We start from the raw sequence: 14,038 nt of genomic DNA, 5'->3' as shown, positions 1-14,038 counted from the left end.
AATCCCTGGATTTATAATCAGCTCTTTATTTTAATGCACCAAATATACTGCCTCTGGAGGCATCCACGTAATTTATTTCAGTGTATTTTTACATAGGGTATAAATATAACCGTGTTTGAATATGTTTTGTCCATAGGATCATTCAAGAAAATCTTACACTGCTTAAATCCATGGCTGACACCACAGGTCAGTCAGAAATGACAATCCAACTGCAAGGAACCTCCTGCCCCCTTCCAGTAACTCTAACCTTCAGAGCCACACACTGTGTGTGAAACACGAAGACAACCAAAAAAAAATATATGGAAGGGAACACGAAAGCAGAAAGCCTGGTAAAGGAAGGAAGAGGGAGAAGCGTGTTAATGCAGCAATTACCGATTTGGGAGAAGGGGAGCTGGTCTGAAAACTGGTCATTTCATAACCATCCGAAGTGACCTTTAGCTCTGGCACCAACACCGATTTTATTTTGGCTGTCAGGCACTGTATTTTTGGCTCCCAAGCATAAAACATAAAATAAGCTCTCCAGTTAATATCCATGTGTCTCCAGATGCTTTTTACAGTGCAAAGCTTCTGCTCAAGGTGCACTACAGCTCAATTCCTGCCCAGTATTTCTCAGAACAGTAACTGACCCAATACAATTGTATTTCCCACTTCACACTAACAAGATTAACAAAAAGCCCTTTTATTATCACACGTTATTATTAACACTGTTACTTGTGCTAAAAGCGCTGTAAATATGCAAACCTAACAGGCTTTTTAAGTTCTCTTCCTCAAAGATCTCTGCAACGAAGAGAAGCAAAAAGGAGTCATCTTATTTTCTGAAGTACAAAATATTTCAAAAATGAAAGCTCCTCCTCTTTTCTCCAAAAGATATTAGACTGTTATAGAGCTGTTTCAAGACAAATAGGACAATTTACAGATGAATATTGCCATACATGGATGATATTCATTTTCATCTCGGTTAAGAAATGCATATATTTATATTGCAGAGAAATAGATAATTAGTTTTTCAGTGAATTTTTTTTCTTTGCCACTAAGTAAGCTTAGTCCCATACAATGCATTTAGTGGCAGATATGCTCCCTAAGGTTTCATGCTATGCCATATGTATATATATCACTTTTTCTCATTTAATCCGCTGAGATTCACTACTGAAATAAATTTCTACCTCTCCTAATCCTAAACGAGAACGAAAATTGATCTGCAAGTTGTTCTTTTATTTGATATATTGGAAGCACGTAACTGGGATAGAACTTTATTTCAGAGCGTTCTGACTCAGCTGTACTTACTGTTGTAAAATCATTTAATTTTACAGACATGGCTGTACACCACATTTGTTGTAACACTCCTTGATTTGTTGAATCACTCCTTGGATGTGACAAGATCAAAATCCAGTGATTACACAGTGGCATTCATCTTCTCTACGTATCATTTCTTTATAGCCACCATCCAGCTGAGCACTGCGTTCACACTAGCCTGCTGCAGACAGGACGTCAGCACAGCTCCGTGCCCTAAACAAACAAGGGTTGGCAGTACAGCGTGGAAAGACGGCATCAGCCCTCACCCACTGGCACATGTGAACACACCTCCAGGGAGAGGCTGACAAAAGGCTTGACGGATTATTTTATTTTATTTTTTGAAGAACAATTTGAGATGCTGCAAGATTATTTTCAAAGCTCTATGCATATTCATGCTCTAAATTCAAAAATTCCGAGCCCCCTCAAAAATACTTCTTGCATCCCAGATTAGTAAGAGGAAACTAACATATTGTGGCTGAGGAGTGTTTTTCTCTTGGGTTTCAGGGGGCAGGAGAATTAAAAACCTATTACAGATGCATCAAAAAAATAAGGTTTCCTTCCACAAAGGAAACATTTCAAACCTTTTGCTATGAAGACCCTCTTTTATACTCTCTTAACAATATGTTCAACTATGTGAAGACATGCAGATATACTAGTTTGTTTCAAAAGCAATTAAAATTCAGCTCTTTTTTTGCACAGTAAATGGAAAATCCATACTAAGAGTTTCAAAAAATAAACTGATTTTAGACACATATTTCTCTAAGGTACAATAGAAAACATTGCTGCCTTTTATTTTATTTTACAGCAAAAAATGGATCACGCTGGATCAAATTCCAGCATGACTGCATTTGAACTAGGATGCCCATTGTCTTCGCAAGCAGATCCATAACAATCATGACGCAAAAGACTGATTCCAGAGGGTCTCTGTGTTTCAGATAGACAAAACAACTTGGCATGACTATATTCAAACTCTGTCTTTAAAAATGTATTGTTTCAGATGTGAAAGCACACAAGTTATCCGCAAAATAGACCTCTATATAGCCTTACTTATTTTTGCATACCCGAATTTTCGGATCCTACCCACAGCAGAGGGAGCAAAGCAGTAAAACGTTACTTTTCCTTGCCCCACAGTTCACGTACTTTAAAGCACTTAAATGAACTATTTTCAAGATGTTTTGACACGTTCAAAATTGAAGGAAAGCAAAAGACTATCTAAAATATTTTAACCGTAGGCAGTTCAGAAGTGTTTCCAGCTCAGCTAGGAGACACAGCTAATTAGAACAGATAACCTTCTGAAGCAAGAATATATTTGATTTGCAATAGGAATATACTGCTTGGGGCTGAAACAGCCACTTAATCCTGAAAATGCTTTGTTTCGCCGTGAAAACATTCTATCGCTAATCTAACGGGCTTCACACACGTGAACACCCACATAGATGCTGCTGGACAATAACAATGCTATTCTCCGTTCCAGGACGCAGCTACCGCACCACCAACCAGAACTGGTAATGCTGATTCAACACCACTCCCACATTTGGTCTCCTCAAAGACAGATTCAAGTATTGTTCCATTTTACGGCAGACAGTTACTTTTACAGATTCCCGCAGTACACTGTCAGTCACACTTCAGATCCAGAGTCATACCAAGATGGAAATAGCTGCACAATTTTGGGGTCCTATATTCAGAATTTAAGGTAACTACTTTAAATCCATTGTTCTGCTACTGCTGAAGAATTGTTGGGTTTTGAGACAAAATAAATAGTGTTCATGCAAACTTTTGATATTAAAGGACAGCTTCCAGTTGGGTTCATTAAATTAAAGCAGGTTTATATAATTTGGTTCAACACAATGGAAAAGCAGTCTCATTTAAAGTGATGCTTTGACATTGGTCTTTCCTCTGCAAATCAACCATCTACTTAAGAATATTCTGCCAGTATTTTCTGAAAGCTTCATGACATCCAACACTCAATAAAACTTTACTATCCACTAAGATGTATAAAATTGCTGCTTTCAAAATCTGTTCAATACTTCAAACTACTAATGCCTACATTTAAAATACTGAATTGCAAGAGATGTTTCGATGTTTCATATTCTCCCAACCACCACGTATGCAATCCAAATGATCCTATACCGTATCTTTTAAGTAAAAAGAGAGATATCCCAACACAAGCTTCTTCATTTGGGGATGAAATATTTTTTCATAGACAATAGTTTTATTTCCAGTTAGGATCATTTAATAGCATCACCCATGTTTATCTAACTCATGTTAAATTTCAGAGGTTTACCATTATCTCTGAACTTCCTGAATTTGTAATGCAGGCTTGGAGATGATTACATTCTTAAAATAAAGCAACAAAAATGTTACTTTAAGTGCCACCTTAAGAAACTGTGACCACCTTACCATACCACTGTAGCACATAATGCAGTTTTCATGCTGAATGTTTCAAATGGCTTTTAATTTAATCACTCTCTTTTCCTGTAGCTTCCTCCTTGAAGCTAATCTAAGCTATGTTCCCAAAAATGGCTAAGGTCACATCCTCTAGGCATTTTACTAGGATTCTAATCCTCTAAAAATGTATTTAACCAACTAAGCTTCTGCAAGTATAAAACATAAGCATATGTTAACCACTACAACTAATTTAGATACCTGCAGATTCTGCAGAACCTATTGCAGAAGATGTAAGAGAATGGTCAGCTGCTAGTCCAATGTTAAAAGTGAAATAATAGTCTGCATTTTGCAAATAGTTTGTGCATCCTTCCTTATATTCTTTGATTGAGGAGAACCTGCCTTTAAGACAGTCCCAGTGCTAAAACACTAAGGTACACAGGAGATAGAAAAACTGAATTCATCACTGGCTTTTATAAAAATGCAGTGCTATCTGTGCTTTAGCTCTCTGATCTGAAACAAAGAAAAACAGAGCAAAAGAAATGGCATATTATCAATTTCATCTATTTAGGCTGCAGTTCTCATAGTTCAGAGATTATCCACTCATGCAGCTGAACAGCACCTAGAAGACCTCCTCACAGCTGTACCCCGCTAACCTAACAGAAAATTGCAGGACTACTACAGTGAGCTTACTTTTAAATCTCATAATTGGTAAGCATTATGCTAGCACACCGGTGAAAAACTCCATTATCTGGGAAGATATTCTGTACACCAGCAAGACCAGCTCATGCTTACAGTCATGCAGCATCCAAACTCTTCCCAGATGCAGGAACTTCAGAGGGTTCCTAGCTGACACTGAGGAAGACTTCAAAAGAGCCAAGCTTCCCTCCACAATTCCTCCCGAAATTAAATAGAGATCAGATTTCTAACACTATCTCATAGCTAAAGAAGCCTCAACTATAAAATATATTCCATTATTAAATAAGTGAAGCTTCACATTTCTCAGAGAAAAAAAAAGTGTTGAAAATAACATTCCCTTATACCATCTCTGCTGTGACATACATTAAGCTATGAACTACTTGTGATTCTTTGAGCAGAAGAGTCTGTCCATTTTTTAAAACACTCCAACTGTTTCACAAACTTAGCACAGAAAGTCTGGATTTCTACAGAAATTCTCAGCCCAAATACTGCAGAGAGGAAATGCAATCTTAATTCTATTAATTACTGTTTTCATTGTTTTCTCAATCTTTTAAGACATAAATCAAAACCGCTAGGAAAACTGAAAAGTCTATTCAGAATGATTAAAAAAAAACATAATTATTTTAGAACTCCCAGACTGAATGCTGTGAAATGTGGAATCCAGAGGACTGAAGAAAAGGTTAGACATTATGCAAAGATATTCAGAAAAATTAACATATACACATGAAATTGAAAGGAGCATGGAATACCTGCAATATACAGTACTGTCCAGATTGAATATTTGGATGCAGCTGTAAATATCAAATTAAACTCTGGTCCATGGACAAACATTTCCTAGGGTTTAACTTCTACAAAACTTTATGCTGCTGTTAGGGAAAACACAGTATTTGCCATCAAGAAAGCATTTCCACTTCTTAAAAAAAAAAGGAAAAAAAAAAAAAGGCAGATGAATTATTTACCTGCAAAACGCAGAGGTGCATCTTTATCCAGAGCTATTAAGGGGGGGTCCAAGAGTACTGTGTTGTCATTTTCTGTAACTATACCATGATACGTTGTTTCAATCCATGGCTTATGCTTGTTAACTGAAGAAAAAAAACAATACAAGATTAAAAATTTTGAAACTAAGGTCTTCTTAAAAATGTTCTATAATACTGACTTCATTTTTTTTTCCGAAATCTGAATCATTATTTGACTGAATTCAAGAATTTGGGACAAAATCTTGGCTAAGTATATTCAGAAAAGATCCGTGTCCCTATAGGCTTTCCAAAACTAACTCCAAAAATCTAAATTAGTCTCTTTTAACTATGATGGGATTTAAGATGCCCCCGAAGTGCAATTCAAAAACCTTTTAACAGTGATGGGGAGCTGCTCTCATCAGTGCCAACACGACACTAGAAAACACATATTCAGCACCAGACCAAAATAGACCAGCCAACAGGAAACACGTGGGTTTGTTTAAGCCCTGCTTCTCTCCAGTTGGTAGATTATTCTTCAGAGTACAGGTATTACCAGTGAACACTTTCTCTAGTTTCAGATTCTTTTCTTGCGTTTATAAATATTATTAAGAGAACAAACAGAAGAAAGATCAAACTTAACTAGTTTTTACACAGGCCTTTTCCGATATCTAATAGAATGCCTTGAAATCTAAGTAAAATACTGACTACTTTTTATATCACCTGTGTAGTAGTTGCTTTAGGAGATGGGGAAGCTCCACTAAAGCAGCACTCATAAAAGCATTCTTTGACTCTGCATAAAGGACTCTGTAAACTGATGGCCCAAGCAAGTTTAAGATGACTGGTCCTCCTCTGCTGCAAAGAATCCCAGTATCTTTCACTGTCAGCTTGCAAAAATATTTTTTTCTAGAACATCATGAAAGATGCAAGACAAAATCATATGTTACCTGCTAGGTTATCATCTACTACTTGACAATCCAATGTGAGAAAGACTTCGCTGTTACGTATTTTTATGTTGTACTTGTTAAAGATAAATACAGCTCTTATTCCACAGAACCAGCAAATGTGGTATAACAACTACTTTCTCTTGACAGCTGAATAGGTTTTTTCCTTGGTCTACGCTCTCTTCATGCTGAGGTCCTAACATGCATCAGTTCCACCTAAATTGTTTGGGGCAAGGTATATCTATCATTTCACAAAACCTCTTAGGCTACCATGTGCTCTTCTTGCTCATTGAATTAATACTAATTGCCCAGATCTAATTCTGGAAGGCTGCATGTAGCTAGCTGCTTAGTACCTCTGGAAAACATTCACTCAGATGCCCTGAAAACTGTTGCACAGAGCCTGTGTGACAACTAGCACGCTCCTGTGCAGACGAGTCCTGCTATTTCACCCCACCGCAGAATTATACAAGCAGACTGTCAAAAGAGGCAGGGATGCAAGGCTAACCTGGACTTTTGAATCCTGCCTCTCCAACACGCTAAAATGCATTCAAGATGTCTGTCATATGCTTACCCTGGGAAAGTAAAGAGAAAAAAAAAGGTGATAAAATGACACTTAAACCAGTGATTAAACCTAGATGCAGAGAACTCATATAGGAAGCCATAACAGTCTCCCAATATGCTTTCATCTGCCATCTTTTACTGGTTAGCAGCAACAAACTGATAGGATATAACTTCTTCATACATCATGATTCAGCAAGAGAGAATTTGCAATGAACTATTTTAATGCAGAGTGTTTAATTACCGCCGTGTGGTTTTACTCAATATGGCAACACTATCTTTATTGCCTCAATACACTCACATGGGCATGCTTTCAATATTCAGCATACCAAATAGCCAGCTAAATGTCAGCCACATTGTTCTATTTACCCAGAGAAGTACACTGCTGCAGCACCCTCCAAGGAACTTGGTGTTTTAAAACAAACTTCATCATGTTCAAAGGGACCAACACATCATTCCTCCCCCAGAGGGAAGGCGCCAGTAACTGTTCGAAGTGTCTCTAATTGAAACAGGTCTCCTAATTCAGATCTGGTTTAAGCCGTAAGTGCATCACTACTACAGCTATTGCAGTCAGAAGCACAAGGAGGATGCAGTTGTGTATTTTTGTCGGTGTACCTGTGGCAGTTATACCTTGACTGAACATATCGGAGTCCTTTCATCTGCTCATCCTAGTCTTTACAAGATCTAGTATAAAATACTAGAACAGATCTCTGCCAGGAAAAAAAACAAACCAAAACAAAACAAAACAAAAAAAACACCTTCTCCATTCTAATGCTTCTAAATGTAGTTTTTTTGGTTTTGTTTTTTTTTTAAAGCATTGAGAAACCTCTCCTAATTTAGCAAGCTATGGTAAATCCCATTACAGTAGGGTAGGGAGTTCTATAAAAGCTTAAAGTACCATAACCACATATGAACACAATTATGATGAGTATGCTAAGCATCTGCAAAGTCTAGTGAACCTTCAAACAACAGGCCCAGTTAAAAGCAAAGTCATGTCATTTTATTGTGCCATAGACAAAATCATAAAGCTTAAAACCCTTTGTGTTCAGGAAGGCTAAAACATCACCGGATTTTAAAACATAAAGCTTAAATCCCTTTGTGTTTATGAAGGCTAAACTTCACTGGATTTTAAATCACTAACCAAACTTACTGCTGAATATCCGGGAAAGGCCTGTTATCCAGACTTGTGATCTCCAGACTCTAGCATAACCACCTACCATAAGAAATTCTCAATCTGTTATGTGAAATACGAGGCCAAGCTTAGGAGCAGTACATTTCTGCTTCCCTCAGACCAACTCTGGAACTGAAGCAAGCACTAGTCTAATATCAGCTGGCTTAAATACTATTAAATGCTAGAGTAAGAATTGTTCTTTCACATTTTTTCCCCCGTAAATGATAAAAAATACCTGGAATCTGCAGAGAGAGTTTTCCAAAGCCACACTGCTAATTGCAAACTGAAACAGTCAGCCTGTCCCAAGCTTGACACTAACAAAGTGCCCTGAGCTGTTAATCTCTTGCCATTTAACTAGGATAAACTACACTGGTTTCCTTGAAATACAATATTCACACTATCTGTGAGAGCCTCAACTGGAATCTGCTGTAAATCCCAACTAGCATTTAATGTAGTCAAGTGGAGGAAGCTTCCCTAGCAAACTTCAGCAAGCTGGCCTTCTATTTAGCTTTTAGTGGCCAAGACTTCTTATAAACAGCCAGGCATAGCTCTTTTTCCTAGCAGCAAAAGGAGTTGTAAAGCTCATGCTAGAGTCTTTACTGCTACCGGGCAATGACCGAACATGCATCTGCGAGGTGAGTACAAGCCACCTGTTCAACTCAACGTGGTTTATCTAAAGATAATTGCTGCTAAGCTGTACGAGGAATGACAAAGTATGTGTGCTTTGAACACAGGTTTTTAAAATACCATCCACTCTAGGTGGGTATGCTCAGTTTCCCGTGAAACTGAACAGAACAGCATTTATTAATACTAACTCGAACAACTACCGACCGTTCTGCAGAAAGGGAATAATATCCTAAAGAAAGGATGCTTCCCCAAGAGCGACGGCTGATGCTGCAGAATGCAATCCATCAGATCAACTAGCAGCAATCCCTTCCTGCTGCTTAAAGAATTAATGAACGTAAATGCACGTGTTGGATAGGACACTGGGGTTTAGGGCGAGTAAGGAGACTTTAATAAAAACCTACAGTTTTAATCCAACTGAACTCAGTGCTGGTATTTGGATGTGAACATATTAAAGTTAAATGTACTTAATGAAGTCCCTTCTGAGGACTTCAGTTATCTTCTTACAAGTGGTCAGAAGTTCATTTGACTTAAATGGGATCTGGCACCTACGCAACTGGAGATTTAGAGACACCTCAACCTGAAAGGGCTGTCACTGACAACAGTTTTTTCTTCTGGACATCAACTTCACATACATGGTGTTGTTCAGCCGTGCTACATGTTTTTAGATCTAGATCAAGATGATGTATATCAAAACAAATTTGTAAGAATTAACAGATAAAACACATTGAATGAATTCAATAACAGGTATTAGAGACTTTGATAACTAGATGCTTAATCTAATGATAGTAAATAAAATATTCACTTTTAAAATTCACCTTTGAGACTTCATGAAAAATCCAGAAATGCATAAAGATATTCTCTGACAATTCAAACGAATTGCACTCAATGAACTAAGTAAATTGTCCTTTGTTCCTGCCCTGAAGGTCTGACAAAGATTTTGATTACTGTACATCTTCTGTGTGACTGTCTTCCTCTCGGTGTAAGAGAATACACACATGCCTTCGGTGAGACAACAAAAACTCTAAAGCTTGAATATTTGTAAGTTAGTACCGATCTGATGAAATTTCTAGCAATATCAGTATGAGAACAAAGTTTATGTGGTAGATAATCAGAGAAAAATATAGCTCAGCCAAGAAGTAAAGGATGTACACAGTAAAACATACTTTCTCCACCCTGAAAGCAAAGTTTAATAAGAAAGGGTGTAGCATGGTGTGATTATGTGTGTTCTCTTCCTGCCCTACACTCACCTGCCCTACACTCACCGACAATTCAGAGCCGTGCCTCTATTTTCTGTTAGAAAAGGGTGAGGATTAACTTTGCATACAAACAATTTGAAATACATCAGTGATAATGAAAAGATCTATTTTCTTTGTTTATTTAAGCAGGTCTTCTCATACCTAGGATTTTACCAAAAATCGTCATCTTGTAACTGGCTACAAACAATGAGATTAAAACATAAGTTCTGCTAAAACGCTGAATTTCTTGATATTATGGAATTTTTATAATCTGTAGCACAGGTTTTAAAGATGAACTACAATTTCCATTACTGATACATAAAAACTATAGGCTGTAACAAAATGTAGAGGGATAAATCTGCAGTAGGAGAGGGACTGGGTAAAGGGCAAGGGCATACACCAACACTGACCTCTATGGTTCTTAGATGCAGGAAATGCAGGTGGTTGAAATTCATCCCACAGTTCCAGATCGCAATCTCGGATTCTCTACCACAGTTAAGGAGCCCTTGTAATTTATGCTCTCGGAGCTCAACTGTCATACGTCAGGAGCACAAGGTAATGTTTGTAAATTAAGCTATCAGTGCTTATAGCTTAAGCTTGGACAATTACCACTAATTCTCCAAACACTACATTCAGACTAACGGCTGTAAGAATTCAACAGGTTTATTAAAATATACTCTGCCTAGGGAGAAATCTCTGGCTTATCACCACTTGCAGTGGGTTTCCTGTTCTACACAGAACCAGTTGCTTAAATCCAATTTTATTTGTGCAAAGACACATGGAGATTTTGCTAAAAGCCTGAAACTATAGAACATGTAAATGACTGATGAGAAACTAGTTGCTTATTTGTTTTTATTACCCACAGCTGCAGCAAAAGAAATATTCAGAGCACCAAATATCTTAAAATGAAGATATAGTGACCAAATTTCAATTTGGATAAAAGCCTCGCAAAGAAAACAGCAAAATAAAAAATATCCCAGCACAAAATAGCCTAAATAGGATTGAGGGAAAAAAAGCCTTCATTTTTTAAATGAAATTCGAAATGTTTTAAACTAAATGCAAACACCAAAATAGAAAACATAAGCCTCTAACCGTAAACATAAATTTAATACGTGTTCTCTTAAATGTTGCTAGTTATAGTGCAGGAGCTGAAATCACTTTCTAACTGTTGTCATATTTATAAACTTGACTCCTTGAAAGGGAATCGAGTTTACCAATAGAGCAAATATCAGCTCCGTATAGCCAGCGTTTCTGGCTGTACTTGTTGATTCCTTTTAAAAACAGGGAAACCAACTGGGAGTAGTAGCAGCAACTTGTTTTCAATCTGACTACAAAGCAAGTGAGATGAGACCTAATACCATAAACAAAGGACAGAAAGACAGTTCTTCCAAGGCACTGAGGTTTTCTAATAATCCTTTCTTAAGGCTCCTAAGGAGGTTTAGTTCCTAGTGAAGCCAATGGGAGTCAACCAGCATGAATCAAATAAATTAGAGTGCAAAACAAGATTTAAGACCAAGGCTTCTGACTTACTGAACTCTCCCATGTTTTGAAGCATCACTTCTGTCTTTGACAATAACGATAATGCAACAAGATGGATGCCCCTTAATATCATAACCAAAATTTCATAGAGAATGCTCTAAACACAACTAAACAGAATGAGAGATAAGGCTCAGAAAAATGATGAAAGGGCTTTTGTTCAGAAAAAGTCAATGACTACGTAATTTTTTTCCACTCTCTAAAACAGTTTCAAAGCTATGAGGCACCAAGCTATCAAGTATTTACATTTTCACAGCAGCAAATGCTGTTTTACCCAGAATACCAGACTAACTTAATCTGTTTGGGACGAGACGTTCATGTTATGCTGTCCTGAGGCCTGACCTGGGTTTAACTTCAAGCCTTCCATCTTCCGTGAGAAATGGAAGTCCTGGAGCCTAGCTTCTGACCTCAAAAAAATGCTTCCAATGATCTAAAACTGGTGATTTCAAGCCTATAAAAACATTAATTTCTCAAACCAAAGATACAAGTAATAGTCTAGAAAGTTTCTATTGATAATTTTTTCCTGCTAACTTGGCACAGACAGCACAACCTGCAGTCTAATAATCTGGGAAATGGCAACTGGTATGACAGCATCCTAACCACACAGCAAAGGATGCTAGCTCAGTCCACCTCTCCTCCATTTCAATTTCCACAGCAGTGTTATATTTATATACAACATGAATAGAAAAACAGATGAAAATTTTCTGCTAGATATTTGATCTGAGCAGATGACTCTAAATTGTGCTTTCCTAAGCATTATGCATCACAGAAAATTCTAGCATTGGTTACTTCTGCCTCCCGTCAGTGGTCTCTTACTTTCATAAATCCTTAGGGGGAAAAAAAAAACACCACCACCAAACTGTCTCTTCATAATGCTTAAAGGTAGTCTTAAAACTTCCCTCCCTCTAAAAAAGAGAGAGAAACCTAACCACCAGCCATATACTACAAAGACTGTTCCTATGTCAAAGAAATATCTGCAGTAAAACAGTGGTAGTGACAAAGTGGTTTGTGGTTTGGATTTAAGACATTTATACTACCAGACGACTTCCTGAAATAATCACAAATCAGAGTACTATTTTTTTTTTTGATCAATGCTCTCTCTACCTAAATGACAGTAAATCAGATAGGGTCCAAGGCAACACAGGGGTATAATGCTTGACCTGGTCAGTAACTACAGACGAAGGAGCCATTAGAGGCACTGCCTTCTCCTCTGGAAAGTCACTCCATTCCACCTCCCACCCAGCTCTGTTGATAAATACCCAATTACTCCACTTTGATAAAAAATAAATATTTCAATGCATTCCTAACTACTGCTTTCCCACTGCAGTATTAGTCAAACAAGGTTTGAAATATTTGGGTCAACCTGAGCAATTATAAGATAAATTCAGTTAAATTAAGCATTTTGCATCAACTGGACAGGAATATGCTTCTTCAAAACCTAATACCACAATTTGCACCCCTTACATTAACTACAGAGAAGATGGTAGGCTCGCACCTAACTTTTGTGCAAGAACACATTCTCCAAAACCTATTTCTGTTTCCATCCTTCATTACAAAATAAACTAGTTATTCTAACCCAGGAATACGCAGGGCTGGAGAGTGAAACTCACCACTCTGGTCTAGTCTTTCTACTCCATTTCAGCACATTTCTGAACCAAGTGCAATTCAGTTTTCACAGTGTAAAATAAAGCTCAATGACCTTAGTACCAAGGACTTTTAAAGTCACAGGTTTTTTTTTTTTTTTTTTTAAAAAAAAGGAAGCTCTGTTCGCAGGAGATGGAACTGACAGTAAAGCACAAAACTGGAAGTTTACCATAAATGCTTCCACAAAAATGTTTTTCCTAACAGGGAAATGAAAGTGAATACCCCTTGCAGCTTTCCCTAGTCTACGTACTCTTGTATTCTCCAGTTTATTTGTCATTAGATACAGCTTCACATAACATTCTTAAGAGGCCAACCCAGAGTAGCCAAAATATCATGAGAACCAAGCCAAACCCGGACTCGTATGTTAACTCAGGTATGCGTGATGAAGTTTAACTATGTGTGATGAAGTTTAACAAAACAGGACTTGCAGTCAGCAGCTCTGTTATGTTAGACTGAAAACAAGTGCAGCCTCTAACAAAGTGCACGAGAGCTGACTTACAAAGCTGCCCATTAAACGCTATCTAAACTTGCCACTCGTTTCCAGGTATGCACATTAGCTTTCTTTGAAAACGGTTTTTGCTCTTCATTTTATTCATACTTTCTAATGGTGAAAAGCCCATCAATTCAATGAGACTGTGTTTCTATGTCGGTGTGGAAAAAAATTGTTTCCAAGAACAGCAGTGAATAGATTGCACTCAAGAGATCTTGTACAGGTAAATTATGGTCACGTTTAAACAGCTGGCAGAGCCCTTTATTACAGGAGCAGTTTCTTGATCCTCTGTAGGGAAATTGCAGCAAGATGCATCCTTAATGAGTTGTTTTTAAGATCAGGAACTTCCCTTCAATCTATTCGCAAGCCATTTTAAAGCCCCAGTTCTAATCTGCATTCAAATTATATGCCAGATCCCAAACCTCGTCATATGATCAGCTGAATCTTGCAGAAATGGCACTCTCGATGCCAGGGATAACCTTCAGGTAGGAAGCGTTTGCAAG

The 14,038-nt window shown here is 37.6% G+C and overlaps 1 protein-coding gene across 4 annotated transcripts in view; it reads right to left on the bottom strand.

Annotated features, from left to right (window-relative positions):
• The window catches only part of CLSTN1 (calsyntenin 1), a 39,013-nt gene that overhangs the window by 24,096 nt on the left and 879 nt on the right, over nt 1–14,038 (bottom strand). For all 4 annotated transcript variants that reach the window (XM_048067607.2, XM_066982094.1, XM_066982093.1 and 1 more), the window contains exon 2: nt 5,337–5,459. In XM_048067607.2, the coding sequence (XP_047923564.2) occupies nt 5,337–5,459 (123 nt within the window). The remainder of the gene's footprint in view (nt 1–5,336; nt 5,460–14,038) is intronic.

Source organism: Anser cygnoides, chromosome 23 (genome assembly GCF_040182565.1).
Source record: "Anser cygnoides isolate HZ-2024a breed goose chromosome 23, Taihu_goose_T2T_genome, whole genome shotgun sequence".
In the NCBI taxonomy this organism is placed as follows: domain Eukaryota; kingdom Metazoa; phylum Chordata; class Aves; order Anseriformes; family Anatidae; genus Anser; species Anser cygnoides.
Note: the sequence above shows the minus strand (reverse complement) of the source record. Positions and strands in the feature narration are given on the sequence as shown.